This window comes from Drosophila mauritiana, chromosome 2L, assembly GCF_004382145.1.
Source record: "Drosophila mauritiana strain mau12 chromosome 2L, ASM438214v1, whole genome shotgun sequence".
NCBI classification, from domain to species: Eukaryota; Metazoa; Arthropoda; class Insecta; order Diptera; family Drosophilidae; genus Drosophila; species Drosophila mauritiana.
The window spans coordinates 20491944-20510123 of record NC_046667.1 but is presented as its reverse complement, the minus strand read 5'-3'; the positions used below and the strand labels follow the sequence as shown (position 1 = coordinate 20510123).

Sequence of the window (18180 nt, the reverse complement as noted above, 5' to 3'; positions counted from 1 at the left end):
AGAACACACACACTGTGCCGACGGGCGCAATGCATAAAATTGTGTCACAATAATCTTGCCACGCCTGGAGAGTGGGGAAGAAGAAGGAGAAGAAGTGGGCAAGGAGGAGTGGCAGCAGCAGATTTCTGCCATCAATGCAATTGCCGGGATGTGCCATTCGCAAGGATGTGCTGGGAAGAGGGTGGTGGTGTGGGGCGTGGGTTCGGGGAAAACGGGAACATAGGCAGTCATTGCATAATTGCAATTAACACAGTCCTCGGTTGAAACTAAAACAGTTACTTAGTGCAGAAGACAACTTCCTCTGTGGGCTCTTCCTCTGCCTGCTGCCTGCTGCCGTCATCCTGCATCCCCTGAATCCTTGTGCCTGCGAGCGTGTGCGTGAGAATGTGTGTGGCGTGCGAAAAGGTTTCCCCATTGTGCACTCAAGTGTGCGCAACACTCAAACACAAAGGCCGCATACGAAATTTCACACGAATCCTCCTCCAGATATATTCCTACATACATGCATAGTATAAATGTGGCTGGAGGATGTTCTCTACCTTTTCTGGCTGGTGGCTGGCTGGGCATAATGAAGGAAGGGAATGAGGGAAGCAAGAAAAGGAGTGCGAAAGCGGAGGCATGTTGAACAGAAACTGAGCAACAAAATCAACGCCGTGTCCCGACAATACAAAGGACATTTTGCTGCACTGAAATAAATATGGAAAAAATCCAAAAACTGCTCTCCTCCTCCTTCCTCCCTCTTTCCAGAGCGGGCCAAAAAGATTGCCGTTCAGTGCGGAGCCGCATGAATGAAGTGAAGTGGCAACGAACAACAATGACATGTGGGAAACTGCAGGCCGAAGGGCATTAAAAACAGATCGATTGCCAGTAAAATTAGCCAGCGGGAAACCGTAGTTTCGGAGTGCAGATGAACAGGGGATGGGATGGAAAACATGATCCTTTTTGAAACATAAAGTGATATGTTTGGGATAGTTGCAGCAATTAATCGGCAATAATTTCCCAACTTAGGAGGTATATGTTTCCGTAGGAAGGGAATTTAAAACCATCTAACTATTAAACTCAATTCACTTTAATAGGTATTTGATTTCTTCATCAATGAACCCTTCATTCAATTCCAAAATCAAACCACAATCCTCAATAGTTCCCATTTCAGATTGACGTTTTTGATAGTTCCGAAGTTCCTTAACAATCAGTTTGAAGTTTTCCGCCCCATAAATCGATTGAATTTTAAATATGCTCCCATCCCATCCCTCCATTTTCCATATTTTCCCTACCCATACCCATAGCTCTTGTTTTCGATTCGAGTTCCCCTTTTCGATGCGATGGTGGTTGTCATCGCCGTTTTTCGCGAGCAACAACTGTCTGTGGCAAGGATTTGAAAGGAATTTCACTTCACCCTGATATGTCGCTTATAGGCGACCCCTACTGTACAATTTTCATAGTTCCCTCCCGCCCTGCTCCGCTCCGCTCAACGCGTTGCCAGCGAAATTTTACTGTGGCTGGTTTTAACATTGTACAATTTGCCCAATAACATGACACAGGCATGAAAATCAGCCAAGCCAACTAGGGGTGCCATAACCCCCGACCCCTGGACCCCTCCCCGCGCCCTCGCTAGCCGCCCCTGCGCGTGCGTGCTGCTGCTTCTTCCTCCTACTTCGCGCTGGTGGCGAAAAGAAACAACAGAAAAAATTACACCAAAGCGGCAAGAACTGGCGAAAGGTAGCAGAGTACAATGTGTGCGGCGCGTACATGTGTATGTGTATAAGAAGAATATTATTTTTCGGTATAATGGCACATGAACACGAAATGAGCAGCGTACTGAGCCTGAGCCAAACCGAAAAATAAGGAACCGGGTACTTGGTGTAACGGGCATATCGGGAAGTGGTAGCGGTAACGGTAAAGCTAACCGTTACCGGCTGGCGGCAATGGGAACGCCGTGTGATATATTTTATTTTTATTGATTATTTCTTGACTCGTGATTCGAAGGAACACCGTCGCCCCCGCATCCTTAATACGTTCAAACGCCTCCGAAAGGACATTCCCTTGCACGGCGAACGAACTCGGCAACCAAATCGTTAATCACTAATTTTGAAAACCTGAAAAGCTTGAACAAATATGATTAAATAGCAGTTTAAACAATTCCATTGAGGATTCACGAGAAGTGCGATTTGAGAACGATTTCCGTATTTACGTTCATGTAGAATAGCTGCAGTTTTAGTGTGGCCGATATATAAATGGTAGCTTCACGTGGAAATGACTTATAGTTGGCAACTTATTTTTTTTAGCGTTTTGGCATGGCTAACACGCCACGAACACTTTAATCAAGCACATATTATATGCACATGTGGGCGGTAGTGGGTGTTTATTCCTTTTTGTCGTTGTCCTGCATTTCGCTTTCATAATGACAGCGCCAACAACAAAAATAATAACAAGGAAAACAATACATTGTTGTCGTTGCTGCAATTTTCATAATAAAGCAAAAACAAGTCGACGGCAACAATAAGAATAATAAAAACGGAAAACAAACACCTTGACCCAAATGCGCGTTACCAACGCAGAAAATAAATTCTCCACCGTCCATAGAACCTTTACTCTTACTATTTTTAATTTGTCTAAACATTTTTTAGATCCAAAAGCAAAAGGGAATATTTTGAAAGGAAGCGAAATCCAGCATATGGCCCCGACAAAAAGGCTTTGTTTGCGTTTTTCAGATCCTCGCCGAGTTGCCCGGTTCTCTTTGCTTTAGCATAAACAAGCAGACAATCGCTTTCTATCCCCCAGAACCCCAAAAACCCACCCCAAACCTCATCATCCAAAAAATGCATACGCAAATTTATACACCAGATATAACTTTGAGGTTGGTGGGCTTTCAGAGGGGGATGCATGTACATGAAACATGCATGTAAATTTTCAGTAAAAAGCAAAAATATATTTTATGCACTGTCGTTTGTGGCTTCGAGCTCTCGTTCTCATTCTGGTTTCGGTTCTGCCTCTGGTTTACTCCAAAGAAAAATAAATATACGAATAATAATAAAGTTTTCTGGGGAAATGCATGCGGTGAAACTTTCTTTTCACTCTGATACCCTTTTTAGCCCCTGGACGAGATCAAAGTGTTGAGTGAGGCCTGCTCGCTTAGGAAATATCTGTTCTAATCAATAATAAACATATTAGAAACAAATGTGTAACTAAATTATATATATAAATATATATATATATGTCTACTTAAGTCATTTTTTCTTGTATTTTTTATTCCCCATATATATTTGAATTTTTTGCATTCGCTGTAATTGCTTGTGGGTTTAACTAGACTTGCTTTAGCTGCACTTTATGCGAATTTTTCAGTTCCTGCTCCTTTTTCTTCGTGGGGCATCTTCAACTTCTGCTTGGCAAATTTTATGGACACTGTGTGTGTGCAAGGAGGTTTTTTTTAAGTTTTTAATTAAAGCGAAAGTGTCGACAGGCATGCTGGGAATGTTCCCAGTGGCCAGGACCGGCAGCAATGTCCTGGGAGCCAACGAGCTGCCACTTTTGGCTTTTTGCAAATTGTTGCAGTTTATTTTATTTAGTTTTCCGAGCTGATCGATAAACTTGGCAATTTTCGGTTGGCCGTTCGGTTCATCGCCTGCTAACAGGCAAACTTTTGTGGCAAGACTGCATAGCCGGGCCTCGAAGGATGTAAAAGAGTTTATCGGGAAAACCGAATACAAGACTAATGGGAATAAACCATATCACAAGTACCTAAACACAAAAGTCTTCACACGAACATCATGGTAAATGGTATCGTATTGTAAGATTGGGAATCAATTAAACCGAGCCGAAAAACTGCATTTTTACAGCTGATGGTTGTTCTTCCACCATATCTTTTCAATAAAATAAATTTAATCGTTTATAAATTTGCGATTTTTTGTAAGTCAGCCCTGAAGCTCTCGGCCCAAATAAAACCCAGCAATTTGTCAAACAAGTTGCTGCCCACGCAGAAATCAAATGAAAAAGAATACAAACACAAACAGCAAAATGAAAACAAGAATTTGTAAATCTTCCAAATTAGAATCTTGTCATTCCGATTAGCTTCAGACACACAGCCAAATGATTCAGTTTTTATTCTCAGCCAAAAAACTTAACTAAAGAACAGGTTTAATCTCGACCCAGAGATTGCCTTCAGGGGCTTAAATCGCACACACAGAAGAAAAACGGCAGGAATAATAAAAGGGACACGGAGACATTGTGGCCAAAAGGATCTTGGGAAAAAAGGTCCAAATGAGAGAAAATGCGCGCACATAAAACAAGATGAAACAAAGGCCAAAACGGCATTAAATACAATAAAAACACGGGAAAAAATATTATTAAGAATACACAGAATGCGCAACGAGGGAGAGAGAAAGAAAAAGCAATTAATAATAATTAATGTTTTTATCTTTTTGTTCAGCCTTCTCTCGTCGTTTTCTCCGAATAATATTTCTCTCGCAGAGAGACAGAGACACAGGAAACCGAATCCCAGACATCGCAGTGCAGGTCCAGAATCCCAGAATCCAGTTCCTGCATCGTTCGCCTGCCTCTGTTTTTTATTACATTCAGCAGCAGCACGGAGTTGACTTAATTGATAATTGGAATTTCTTTTTTCCCTGCAATGTATTTAAATTTTTCAACATCATTTCGTTTCATTTGTTTCATTGCTCTTGCGACTTTAACCCAAAAAGGCCGCAAAACTGCGAGTCCAAATAATTGTTCAAAAGAATCTGCAAGCCGGACCAGAAAAAAAGATACAAACAAACCCAGCAATAATAAAACCAAAAAACCGCAGCGACTGCAAAAAGAGAGGAAAAACTTTTTGCGGTTTTTTCATTGCAAAAGTGTTGGAAAGAGGCGTTCTAGCGTTTAAAAAAAATTTTGTGGCCGTCGCCAATCGACAGCAGCAACCGAAATGTATCTTAAAGTTTGCCACTTGCCTTCTGAATCTTCCTCTGATGGTGTTGATGTTGATGGTTCTTCGGCTTGACTTTTTGGCTGCGGGCGGTTTTTGTTTTCTTTCCGTCGAACGCCTTCGCCGCTTTCCAGATACAAAATGTATCTGTGTGTGCAGCTGGGATTGTGTCTTTCGAGCATGTAGCTTCAGGTTGAGTTTCAGCCTCAGCACTTTTTTCGTATTCGGAGGTCTCCGCAGCTTAAGTTCGTTTGTTATTGCTTTTGTACAACATTTAAATGTTTAGCTGCCGGTTGAGCTTGGCTTTCGTGAGTGTAAAGGGTACGAAGGGTGTTCTGGCACCTGAAGATCTCTCAAGGCATAAAAAAACTAAATTTAAATGAATATGTAAAAGGTACTGAAAGAATCGTTACATGTTTCAATCACATATAAAATTGTTTTTTTTTTACGATTATAGTAAAAATATATCAATTAAAGATATCGATTTGATGATAAATTAGAAATTGATCCGAAGTCTTGGGTATATCCCCAACCACAGCCCCTTTCAAAATCCCACTCACACTCACGCTTTCTTGTTTGCTGTAGCCTCTTCCTTTATTTTTTGTAGGCGTGAGTTTTATTTCAGCTCACTTAATGCGAATTAAGCTAATTTAAAAGCGATTCGAAATTAACTCTAATGTGTATGCAAAGCAACACGAAATGCGAAGAAAAAACCAAAGCAAAAAGCATTTCTAACACTCTTGCTCCATTCATTATGGGTTGTTGGGCTTTGTATATTCGGGTTTAGGCTTTTCATTTTGTTATTATTTTTTTGGGTATTTGATTTGGAAATGTGTGGTTTCGGGGGCTCGATGTGTGGGCGTCTTAAAGTGGCTACTGTTGCGCCCGCTTTTCCAGTGCATCAAGAGCCCCCATATTCTTCCATATATCTATTGAAATCGCTGTGGTTGTTGTTGTCCATATTGTTGTTCTTGCTCTTGCCGCTCTGACCCAATTGGCGTAGTCAACGTCGTCGTCATCGCTTCGCTTGTTAGAGAAGCTCTCAAAATAAAATTGGGAAAAAAGCTAAAAAAAAAAAACGTTGGAAAATAGGGATACCCAAAGTAGAAGAAGTGCAGGTCGCTAGTAAAATGCACATTGAATGAAGATGGTAGGTTCCACTACATGTCCACGGAGGTACACACACGCCTAGTCATGTATGTATGCACGTATGTGTGCCTAAATTGTAGGTAGCAAGCATGTATCTTAATGAAGGCAATTTGCTTGTCGAGTTTAGGCAAGTTAGTTTACCGAAAATTGGCATATGGCCAGTAGCAACAAAAGCCCCGTACAGGGCACTGCATTTGAACCCCCAAAGGCACCCACTTACCTCCTGCCCAAACCTTCCCGATTGCCTTATATAGAGTTTACAGCTTATGCTGCCTACAACGAACCATTCAACAAATAAAATTGTGAGACTAGCCAGGATTACAGGATGTTAGAAAAAAGGTTTACAGCTTAAAAACTAAATAGATTATTCATTACTTAAAAAAAAATAAACTTTAAAATGTTCGTACATAAACACATTCGTCATTAAAAAATTTCATTTTTATCCCAGTTTACTTTCAGTTTTATATGCGGAAGACAATATCGCCATAGGACCGAAATTCTCAAGTGAGTTTAGATACAAATCTTTTTACGCACTTAAAACTATATATCCCCAGAAGTAATAATAAATACATATTCGCTCTCAATATTAATACCAAATTTCAGCACTCTGCAATACTTTTCTGTACTTAAACGTCAGTTCTCAAGAATTTTGTTGAAGTTGCCCAAAATAAATTTAATCTTGAGGAACTTCCTCTTTAGGAATTTCGACCGTATCTTCCTCACCAGTCTTTCACCAGGGCGCACATGTCGATAAACCAACTTACACACATCGATGGCGATAGTGAACACCATGATGAGGTTCGCAGGGAGACGAGGAGGTTTCGAAACGGAGAGCCTGAGAACGAGGATGAGGACATGCCAGGCATGCACTCTGGGGGGTAATGCGAATTTGGCCGTTCAGCCTTCAGCCCCATTTCCACCTCCCCCCGTCCACCCTTCCTGCTGACCCTTTCCTACACGTGGCGAAAGAAGAGTTATGCAAGCTGCACACACATTTTGGCCCACATGTGCGTGTGTATCTGTGTGTGGTATGTAGATCCAGGGCTAGCAAGGATGGTAGTTGGGGCCCAAACAATGCCGAGAAGCGATGGATTAGAAATGTTTTACTGGTCAGTTGGAGAAATGTTCAGCCATTACTTCCCGCCCTTTGTCCAGTTGCAAAAATCCTAAATTTCTGCATTCACAACAGTAATTGCACATAATATTTATTTTAACCTTATTTTGAACACGGAATAGTCTGGCCAAATTCAAAAAACCATCAAAAACTAAATTATTTTCCCGTGGGCACTTTTCTCGCTACTTTCTTAACTTTTAATACAAAAACCCTTAGCATTTAATGAACTTAGTCCAAAACTTTTGACATTTCTACATTTACATTTATCATTCCAAAATTTTCTACCGTCCATTAATCTAAAGACTTAAAATATTGTTTTCTGTGTACGTTTCGGGGCCCCGAAAATGCCAAAACGAATTTTGCTTAAATTGCGAAAATTTAATAATCTAATAAGGCAAATTTTAACAAACTATTTAATGGCTAAACTGAGTGCAGACTCGACTCGGCTCAAATTCAAGCCGGCGAAAGAAGAGGCAGGGAGCCGGGGGGCTGGAATTGGCCCAAGGCGGAGCGTTTAGCTTAAGTTAAGCGGAGACAGCAGCAGCCGCGTTTAATGTCTGTGAAATTGAAAAATTTACTCTTTAATATGCGAACGGGTTGGTCCGTTGCCTCGTTGGCTTCTGAGCCCGAGAACCTGCCGGAAAGAGTCAGATACGGATGCTGGATTCTCGATGCTGGTCAGGCCAAATGGTGTGGAAGCCGCTCTGGCTGCTTTGCTGCCTTGCTGCCTTGCTGCCTTGCTGCTTGAAGTGCAGTTAGAGCAATTTCACAACTCACTAACAATCATTAATGCGTCGCCGACATTTCGCCGCCCGTACCCCCCTCCCCCCTCTGGATTTCTTTCCATAGAGAAGGAAGTCGGCCTCTAATAAGCAGCCTCTCCCAGCGAACTTAAATCATAAACAGGCCGAGCTGGCTGCTTTATGAAATGGAAAATGTGCAGCGAATGAAAGAAAACACAGGCCAGGCGGCGGCGGCAGGCGGACAAAATAAAATTATTCCGAGTCGATGGAAAAGCTGGGATGGATGGATGCTAGGTTGTTTGGTTGGCTGCCTCGTTTGCTTGTGCTTGGATGTGATTGAGGCCTGCGGCTCATTTTGAAGTTCGAGTCGTATAGCGCTTACTAAATCGACACGCAGATAGATATGAGGAAACCGTAAAATAGGAGTGGGTTTTGGCTGCTGCCGGTGCTGCGAAGGATATGGCGGAGAGAGCTCATCGTCGCTGCGAGGTGCGATTGAGAGATAGTATAACTTAATAAGCCGTTTTTATAATATGATTGGTCCTAGCTGCTGATGAATATGGGTGGATGGTTAAAATATCCAGACGTATTTCGTAAAGGAAATTCCAGGTATTCCGAAGGACTAAAATACTTTTTATGTCCTTTTTTACCTTCGCTTACCTTCGGACTTACCCTATTTTGTTGTCAGCAGCTACTTTGATGACGGCCTGTTGACGTTGCCCCGGGAGGTTGGTTGGTCTTTCCCCAGCTAAGGTTCCTCGTTTCTCTACGGCCGAAGAGATCGTAAATGTGTGCCAAATTATAAGTCATATGAAACAATGACTGCTACTTAGTTATGACCATAAAAACGAGGACAACCGGGGGGATGGTCGCTATACGCCAGTCGCGACTGCTGTCAAAGTCATTTTGGCGCATAATTTTTACAACCGGGTCCCTCGCGCTTGCCCCGCTTTTCTGTTAACTCGAAACTCGTCGGGTTCTTCATATAACTTTTATAGTCTCCCCTGGTCGTTGCTAAAATATTCTAATTGTTTTCAACAATTTTTGAATGCGCCGTGTACGCGCGGCAGTGTCATAAATCTTTTTTAGCCATAATGCAGCGGGAAGAGGCAGTAGCCAACTGAAATGGCCAAGACAAATTTGCTTTAAAGCTCGCCAATAAAAGTTAACAGCGTGGCTATCCTCTCCAGCTTTATGCTCCGAGTGTGTGCTTTTTGTATCTTCTGCATAATCTAGCCAAAATGTACGCATTTGAGACTGGTTTTTATGGAACGCCGTTGTAAAGGGATGCTGAAAGAGTAGATGGGATTGGGCCAAGACTGAGTGGAATGCACGGAAATCGTAATTAAAATTTGTTGCTTCAGAAGAAGCTCTATCTGGATGGCCGAGCATGTTTTTGGTTTCTATGATATTTATATACATTTAGACAGTTGGTAGTTTGTGCCTCTACCTTAACATACATACATACACCTTAGGTTCTTAGTCCGCAGTCACTTGGGTGGGTATTTTATGGCTAACGGACGTTTGCAAGTATCGTAAATTTTATGGTTAATGTGTGGGGTAATTTTATATAAAATTGCAGCTAACGACAACAATTTCGTATTCTATCAGCACGCATTTTGGTAGATTCTTTTTGAAATTCTTTAATTCTTTTTTGCTCCAAACGATATTTATCGTAGTTAATATATATGAATGAATATATCTACAAATTTATCCGAATCGCTTCCATGTTTCATAACTTTCTCACGCAGCCTCAGCTGTATCACTCATCAGTTAACCCAAACTCAAAGATACACAGCGCAGATTACGTAAATATTTATTCATACATTCCTCGCTCTAATCCGCAGATACATTTTCACATGCTTAGCACAGTTGAGCGGGGCCTCCGTTAGAAATTCCCGAAAATAGCAGCACAACGAGATACTTTCGCCCATAACTTAGGGCCATTGCACGGCAGCCACTTGGCCCGAGTTCATTGCCAATTCGCATGCAACTTGCAGATACTTTGCACTCATGTCTCAGCTACTTTATATCATTTTAATAATGTAGCTGCGAGGTGGTTCGCCGCACAGGGCACTGGCAAGAGTTCAAGTAGTTTGCACTCAATTTCAATATTTTACAGACCACAAATAAAAACAAAAAATAAGGACGGAGTTTTGCAGCTGGCAAGACGGCGAACACAATATATCTCATAGATACATATGTTATACACATACCTACATATATTGCTTATTTTATATTAGCGTGTGTCTGTTGTTCGGAGCCCCTCAGGAGCCAAAGTAACTAATATGAATAGCTAATAAATCACATTTGGACTGTGATTTATGTGACAGGTGCGTATTGCGATTTGAAATTGGCAACAGTTTCCATTTCGCATCCGCAGATTGGCTAAAAGCAAAGCAGCATGTGTTACCATTACGTTTTTTGTTGCTGTTCCATTCTGTCATGTAAAATATTGAATAACCCGAAACCCTATCCAAATGTGACCGTTAATTTCGCCCTAAGAGTTGTCAAATTAGTTCAAGGGAAAGGTCTCTCCTAACTGACCCTCAATTACGCATTTCTTCGGAAAACTTTGTTAATTTGTTGTGTCGACTCAAACAATGAGCTGGGGCTAATGGATTCGAGTGGAATGAGGTCTAGGGCTAGGACATTGGTTCGTTATTAGTTGCCGCTTCCAATGGAACCAGAGAACAGACGCACACGCAGGGGAACCGGACTTTATCGATGCCATCAGCCAGTTGGTCGGTGTGGGGCTCCTCATTATGTAACCTCTCATAATTCTTTCATTAATAAAATTCCCACACGACGGTGCCACCATCATCTGCATTATGTAAATCTTCCATCAACAACACGGCTCAGCACGGAGCCGGTTTCATTTTCGGGCTCCTCAGTCCCAGTCCACTTTTCTGCTCCTTTCATCCTTGTCAACTAATTTCGGGGTTGTGCGGCCGACTGACTGCCTGCCTGTCATGTTTTTTAAGACTGTTTTAATTTTCATCCTTTTCGAATGCGGAGAGCTGGGGTTGCAGAAGCAGGGGAACCCCGAAGAATGAAGAACAGTCGAGCGCAGCGGCTTTTACTTTCCTTTCCTTTCGGCCTTAAAAATGTTGGCCAAAAACCAAATAAGACGAAAACTACCTGTTCACAAAACCCACACACACCGCAGAGGTAGCAGTAACAACAGCAGCCGCAACAACATACTCGTATTCGTATCCCCCCAAACGAACAACCAACGTCAGGCGAACTGAACAGAACTGTCGAGCCAGCAAACAACGCCCAGTGGGCACAGTGGTTCCGCGTCGAGATCCCTAATGCAAAAGGTTAATTCAAATTTAATTGGGAACTCAATTGCACTAATATGCCTTAAAATAGGTGGATCGCTCTAATAAAAGTGCGAAATAAATTATGAAATCAAATGTTTTACTGTTCATTCCCTTATTTTCATCAACAAACTAACGATATAAGTTAAAGGCTTAACTAAGTTATATTAAACGTAGGCTTAACTCCGTTTGTGTTTCAGCTAAAGTTATAATTTTAATGATCTGCTCGATCGGCACCACTGTGCAGCCACATTTGTCGTTTCGGTTCCCATTCCTCTTGTCTTTTTTCCTGGCCTCACCAGGGTTCTCCTGGCTTGAGTTGGAGTTCGGTTTTTTTGGCCTGGTTTGGTGGCTTGGCTGCTTTTAAATACCCTTTACCTTGGCCATATTAATGCGGCTCCCACTGTTACTTGGCCACTGTTGTTGTTGTTCTCGCTGACGTCGCTGCTGTGCTGTTGGTGTTGCTGTTGTACTTCATGTAGTTTGGTTGTCATTTGGCAGCGCCCGCTGTTTAGTGTCCAACATGAGGGCCGTTGGTGTCGGCAACGCTGCTCCCTGCAACCGGAGAATGCGAGAAAGGGAGAGGTGAGGGAGCGGGCAAGAGATGGGGCAGGGAATGTGGAGCTCAGATGGAGTCTGCTGATGCTGTTGGTTGGTGCTGCTGCTGCCTTAGATGTTGCTGCTGAGGATGTGGCTGCAGCGCCTCTTGGCCTCGTATTGGAATTTCGCCTGGTAGCCCCGGCGACAGTTGTTGAAATTAAATGCTCACATGTGGGTTTTGTTTTCTTGTCTGCTTTTGCAACCCTGGCAATGTGCTTAAAAGGCCCCAAGTCCCACCAAAAAAGTGAGCGAAGAAATACTGGTGGAATACCAAAAGTCGAACGGGAAATATGATTAAAAAACATGATTAGTGGAAAAAGTAAATCTTTCAATAAAAGCAGTTGATTACCTTTATAAAGATCTATAATTTTATTGAGTAACGCACTGCTATACTGAGAACTCCCATCCAAAAAATAAAATGCAGGAGGCAAGAAGGATTGCTTCAGCCAAACAAAAATTAAGACAGCGCAGACAACAAAAACAATGCTCAATACGGCGAGCGCCAAAACCTACAGACACATACTCCTATATATGTATGTATGTATATGAATTGGCGGACATATAAATACAAAAAAAAAAGGAAAACAAAAAAGGAGGATGCTTCATTTCAGTTGCAGTCTCCAATAAAGCTTAAAACATGGGCGAGGGAAGTTTTAATATTTTATTGATTATTGATAAATGAAAAGTTGGTGTGCGAAAGGTAAAAAGAGGTTTCAAAGAAAGAATAAGGAGGCAGCCACTTGGGGCTTACCAATTTTTTAAATTATGGTGCATTAATAAAAAATAATCACCTTCGCAAGGGAGTTTAAAGAAGTTGCGACTTTTAAAAGGGCCCTAAAGTCGCTGTAACACAATTGTTGCTGTGCCCACTTAATATTAGCAATTTTATAGCATAACTATTAATAAATAATTATTAGTAAATCGCATCTGTTGATAGCTGTGCGAAGCAAAAACTCAACATGAATAGTAAAAGAGCAGAGTCTAAAGTCTCTTTAGACATTTTGCAAACTTCAATACCTACTCTCCCTCTAAAACTTCGCCTCCAAACTCCTTGAGCAAATCAAAAGGAACTCTCTGCTGCTGCTATTGCCAAGTCTTTACAATTCGGGGCCAGGCACTTCATTTGCTCCGCTCAAGTTCCGCAGATACAGATACAGATACTTCGACATCGTTCGGTTGTCTGGTGCTTGCATTTATGGTTGCATTTACTTTTTAATTTCATTTGCTGTTGATGCTGCTGCCGCTGCACTCCTTTTTCGAATTCAAGTGGAGTCAATTTCTTATGTCATGACAAGACACATACTTCAATACACACGGACAACAACGAGCGGGCTCAAGTCGGGATAAAAAATAAAATAAGAAATGCCAGACAGCAGTATTCTGTTTTGTCTTGGGATCCGAATCCCGATCCCGATCCCGATCCCTCAGAAGATGTTGTCGCCATTCGGGTTGGGGACTAGGGACTATGTATATATGTTCCTTCAGCATTTTGGAGGCACTCACTCCCGGCCCCTGGGCTTAAATATCTTTACTTATTTTTGGACATACTTGATTGAAGTATTTATGAGATTTCAGGCATTTCTGTAATTTCCTTTTGAGCTTTAGGTTACGCTCTTCTTATTTTTCGGGTGCCCCATCGTCAAATGTTCGAAAAAAGAGTTAAATGTTAAATGTAGGAGTCGAACAGGCAGACGAGGGGCAGAAGCACAGATATATTTACATATGCATGGGACACCGTCCAGGTCCATGTTTGTTTGTCAGATGAAAAGATATGTCTTTACATGTTTTAATTTTCTTGGAAATTGTTGTTCGACTTCAGCTGAGTGGAGGCACAAAACCAAAGAACCGAAGAACCGAAACCGAAACCGAAACCGAGAATCAGGCAAAACACACGCAGAACACTACTCTCAACTCGGCTCTTCAGCATTTCTTCTCGACTCTCGGTTGTTTTTGTTTTTAAGTGAAATGTTAAACCTTTTGACAGCGGTAGTTTTCTTATTTAATTTATTTTATTTGCGGTATTTACTCTCGACTCGCCTCGTCTTGGCCTCCTTCCTGCATCCCTCGTTACTTCGCTTTTGGAATTCAATTTTGGCTTTTTGTTTAGAGCCAGTTCTGTACTGTCTTTCTCTGCGCATTTTAATGTCAAACAATTGACATGGTTAGGCTTAAAGTTCTCCGAGCGTGTCTCAGTCTGAGTTTGGTTTTTGTGGCCAATAATTAAAGTTGACAACTCAGATGCGGATAAGAAAACGAAGACACAGTCACTAATTTTGCCTTAAATTGTTGAATTTTTCCTCTCGGTTTTTGTGGTTTTTGCAAGAAACCCAAACTTAAGGCATTATATTTTCTTGGGATATAAGTACGCGAATATTAAGTGAAAAAAAGTTGAATTATTTTAAGGAAATACTTATCTAAGATGTAATAGACAAATTTACGCTATTACGCTATTTACCATAGTAAGTTTAAGCTTCAAATTTCGGTGTGTTGTGAATCACATTTTGTTTCACAATCGAATACTTTCATAACCCTCGCATTGACGAATCTTTTTGTCTGTGAGAAACTTATTTACTCACGAATTAATCCGTTTTATTTGCCGACTAATTATGAAACTTTAATCTAAACTAAACCCTTGCTCTTAGTATTTTTCGCACTCCAATCATTTATCTTCGAGTTAAGCTAAAGTTTCAAGTTTTTTTCGTCTTGGTTCTAAAAGTTTTGATTAGAGCAATTCCTCAAGTTTCCGTTGCTGTAACTCAAAACGCTTTGGGGACACCGCACCGAAAACGAAGGAGAAAATAATAAAGAGCGGAACTAAAACGGAAAATTACAAATACTTTTGTCATTACACGAAGCTCCTCTACGTATGTATGCTGCAGAAATCCAATCGATGTGGACAATGGTTCGCAAGAATAACTTTTCTCGGCGTCATTTCTCAAGCTCAAAATGACGAAACGCGCATCTTGGATTATTAATTACAATGCCATGAGAGATGAGATGGTTTGAGGTGTGTTTAGGTGTGTGTGTAAGTTAACCAGCAGGCAACCGAATCGAAATCGAATACGAGAACGACTACGAAAATCCCAAACTCACCTACCCCACCTTCCCCACCTTCCCCACCTTCCCCACCTTCCACCTCCTCCCACCAACTGTGCGACAATTTTGACTTTTATAAATATTTTGACTTGTTTTTGTAGCTGACAGATACCTCCGCCGTTCTCCATCCAATATCTTCGTCTGCTCGGGTTCTGTTTCTGATGCTGCCGGTGTAGCTGATGTCGCTGGCTGTGCCTGATGCTGCTTTTGCTGCTGCCGGCGGCATATCTGTGACAAAACATCATTCAACGTGTGCAATGATTGATGATGCAACTCAAAGCAACTTGTACTCAATTTTCACTGCCCGCTGAGCCTGGAACGTGGGGCTTATAGACACACTCACACTCGCCGCCGACGAGGCGAACTCACATAACTCGCCGGGCATGACAAAATGTCACAAATATTCTACAAGCAATTTGTTTAAATATCGCATAAAAGGGGAAGGGGAAAGCAGCAAGGCTAAGGTAAACGCGGCTTTGCAGGTAGAACTAAGAATGCTCTGTAAAAAGAGCAGACTAGTTCGGGGCATATATAAACCGCTTTTGAAATCACTTACGGGGATATTTGTAATATTTATGTGTGAAATTTAAAAATCAAGCGTATAAAGTCCCATAATTTGACGTGCTTTAACTTAACTCATCTCTTTTTCCTATTTAAATGAACTACTGTACTGTTTCATAGATTAGATAAGAACATATGATACTCTCAAAAATTCCCATCTATCCTTTGGGTTCACCCAGCCAATAAGCCCCATTGGTCGAGTGTATAATAAAGCGAAAGGCGATTGCGTGATGCAGCCGAAGACCAAGCGGGAGATACATACGTGTATATGCACCTACGGGAGGGGTCTAAGTCTAAACTGGAAGCCCAAGTGATTGGGGAGCCACAGAAAGGCGCGCAGCCGTGCGGCAATTAATATGTGAGCAAGATGCAACCATTGCCATTACCATGTGCCTTCAACTTGAACACAAAATAGTTAACTAAAAGGCAAGTGGTTGTCGGCCGGGCAGGGGCAGGTGGAGTGGAGTGGGGCAGGGGAGCTCTGAAGTCCAGGTCGAAAGCTGGCAACGGCAACAGCTACATGATGTGCAATTACAAGGCGGGCTAGCAGCAGCAACACTGCAGCACTGCAACGGCAACATTGCAGTCGGCCGGCAACAACAGCAACAAAGCAACATAAGTGCAGTGTCTGCCCCGCCCTGCCCTGCCCCGCCCCTTTCTGCAGGCAAAGGAAGAGGAAAAGCAGCACCATCAGCAGCAGCAACAGCAACAACCATTGCACCAGCAAAAGCAGCAACAGCAGCAGCAGCAGCAGCAGCAGCAGGCGAAGCAAAAAATATTGCATCTTCTCAAGCATTTAATCTTCTTTGCGCCTTTTTTAACCTTTTATTATTATGCCTTCAACGTGCAAACGTTTTGCTACGCTTTATATACCCCCATCCATCCCCGTCCGCATCCGCAGCCCCGCCGCGCCTTAACCCTTACCTCTCCACGCTGTCCAAACTCGCCTTCCGTTTCGGGGCGCACTTACTCACACGCCAACTGGAGACGGAGTATTATTCCCAGACCAAGACCCAGTCCCAGATCGCAGCCAAGTGGAATTCCAGCTTCTGCTTTTGTTGTTAATAATTTCTTTTCACTCCTCGGAGCTCGGCTTTTGCAATTAGAATGCGTGTTAAGTGCACAAAGATACAAAAGATACATTTCAAGGGAGCAACCGACGTAAGGGATGGCTAGGTTACACAGGAAAAATTCTTACGACATTTTTATTTCGAGTAGAAGTGCAAACTTTTAAAACTTCTTATTTTGTTTTTCAGAATAAGTCTCGGTTTTCAGCTGCACATCTTTCCCAAAGCAAACAAAACTGATTTTTGACTCGAAATACTTATGGGTTTTTAAAACTTCACCGTTTCTATTTAATGCCATTCAACAAATTCCAGCGATTTTGGATACAATCACAAAGCGATGGCCATAAATTTCAAGACAATCAAATTTAATTAATTTTCCATGTGGGCCCAAATCAAACACCCTCCTGTCGTAGTCCTAACCCTTCTTCATGGTGGCCAGTATCAACCCCTCGATGAATTGTGTTGGACCATCCAGGTTCTTCTTAAGCCGCTGATTGGAATGTTTTTGAGTATTCGGCTCGGCCGAAAGCTGATTTTACGCTCTCTTGCAACCAGCTACGTAGAGTGGAGTGGTTGGAAAAACTGTTGTTGATAGAGGCCTTTTACGGAAGGACTGGGGACTTTCAATTAGATACGTCCTTCGTCCCGCTTGTTATTCCGATGATGGAATTGCTGTTCTGATGGGATTTTCGGGGGTGGGTAAAAGAACTCGCGGTTTATTTCAGCAATTTGTCTAAGTGAAATTTGCATTAATCCCATGCAGATCTCCGTTCAGATATTTTTGTATCTACACCACTATTGGGCAGTGAGGCCCAAGTAATTTGCCATACTGCGATAACAAACAAACACTTTAAGCTGTTAAGACAGCTCAAAATTCGTTTAAGGGTTGGAAATTAATTAATAAGCCTGTGATGAAATAAAGCGGCGACTTAAGTAAAGATTTTTAGGGGCTTATAGGGCGAGATGACGTTTAGTTTAAATTAACTACATTACTATTTTGAGATAAATTAGGCAAGTTATTCTAATAAAATCACAGATAATTTCTTGTATACGAAGTCAATGCCCAAATCACTTGAACTTTCTCCGCCTTCCGGGAATCTAAATTCTTTCCCATGGTCCAACAGCTTCATTAGCATACCTGTAGTTTTCACACCTACGCAACTCACTGATGGATCATCTTCCTAGATCACGGCCAGTGAGCCGTCCCGGGGCTGGAGGGAAACTCTTAGGAGCTGGCCCACAAAGGAAACCCATCCAAGTGCGCACTAAATATGCCATGCTGAAAAAGTGGCTTGACAAAGTAAAACTGTATCTTATAAATACGATTATGGGGCAAAGTGGCCACAGATCACGAGGAAACTCGGTAGGGAGGAGGGCAGCCACAGAACGCCACGTTATAATTTCACGAAATATTTTCATGAAAAAACATCTGAAAAATGCATAAAGTGCAACTCTGACTGGAACTGCAACTGCAACTGCACCGGCAAGGAAGCCATACGAGCGAGTCGGCACTGCAGTGGGTAGTGGGGGGTTAAGCATGAAGTAGGGGTTAAGAGGGGATCTTCGTCTGTGTGCGATGTATGCTTAAAAACAAAACTGGCTTCAG

At 42.0% G+C, this 18180-nt stretch overlaps 1 protein-coding gene across 3 annotated transcripts in view; it reads left to right on the top strand.

Annotated features, from left to right (window-relative positions):
- Window positions 1-18180, top strand: part of LOC117136861 — a 69571-nt gene that overhangs the window by 8420 nt on the left and 42971 nt on the right. The window contains exons 2-3 of one of the 3 annotated variants that reach the window (XM_033298286.1): window positions 6519-6574; window positions 11924-11925. The exons of the other annotated variants lie outside the window; for them this stretch is intronic. Of the exons in view, the coding sequence (XP_033154177.1) occupies window positions 6519-6574; window positions 11924-11925 (58 nt within the window). The remainder of the gene's footprint in view (window positions 1-6518; window positions 6575-11923; window positions 11926-18180) is intronic. 3 annotated transcript variants of the gene reach the window in all.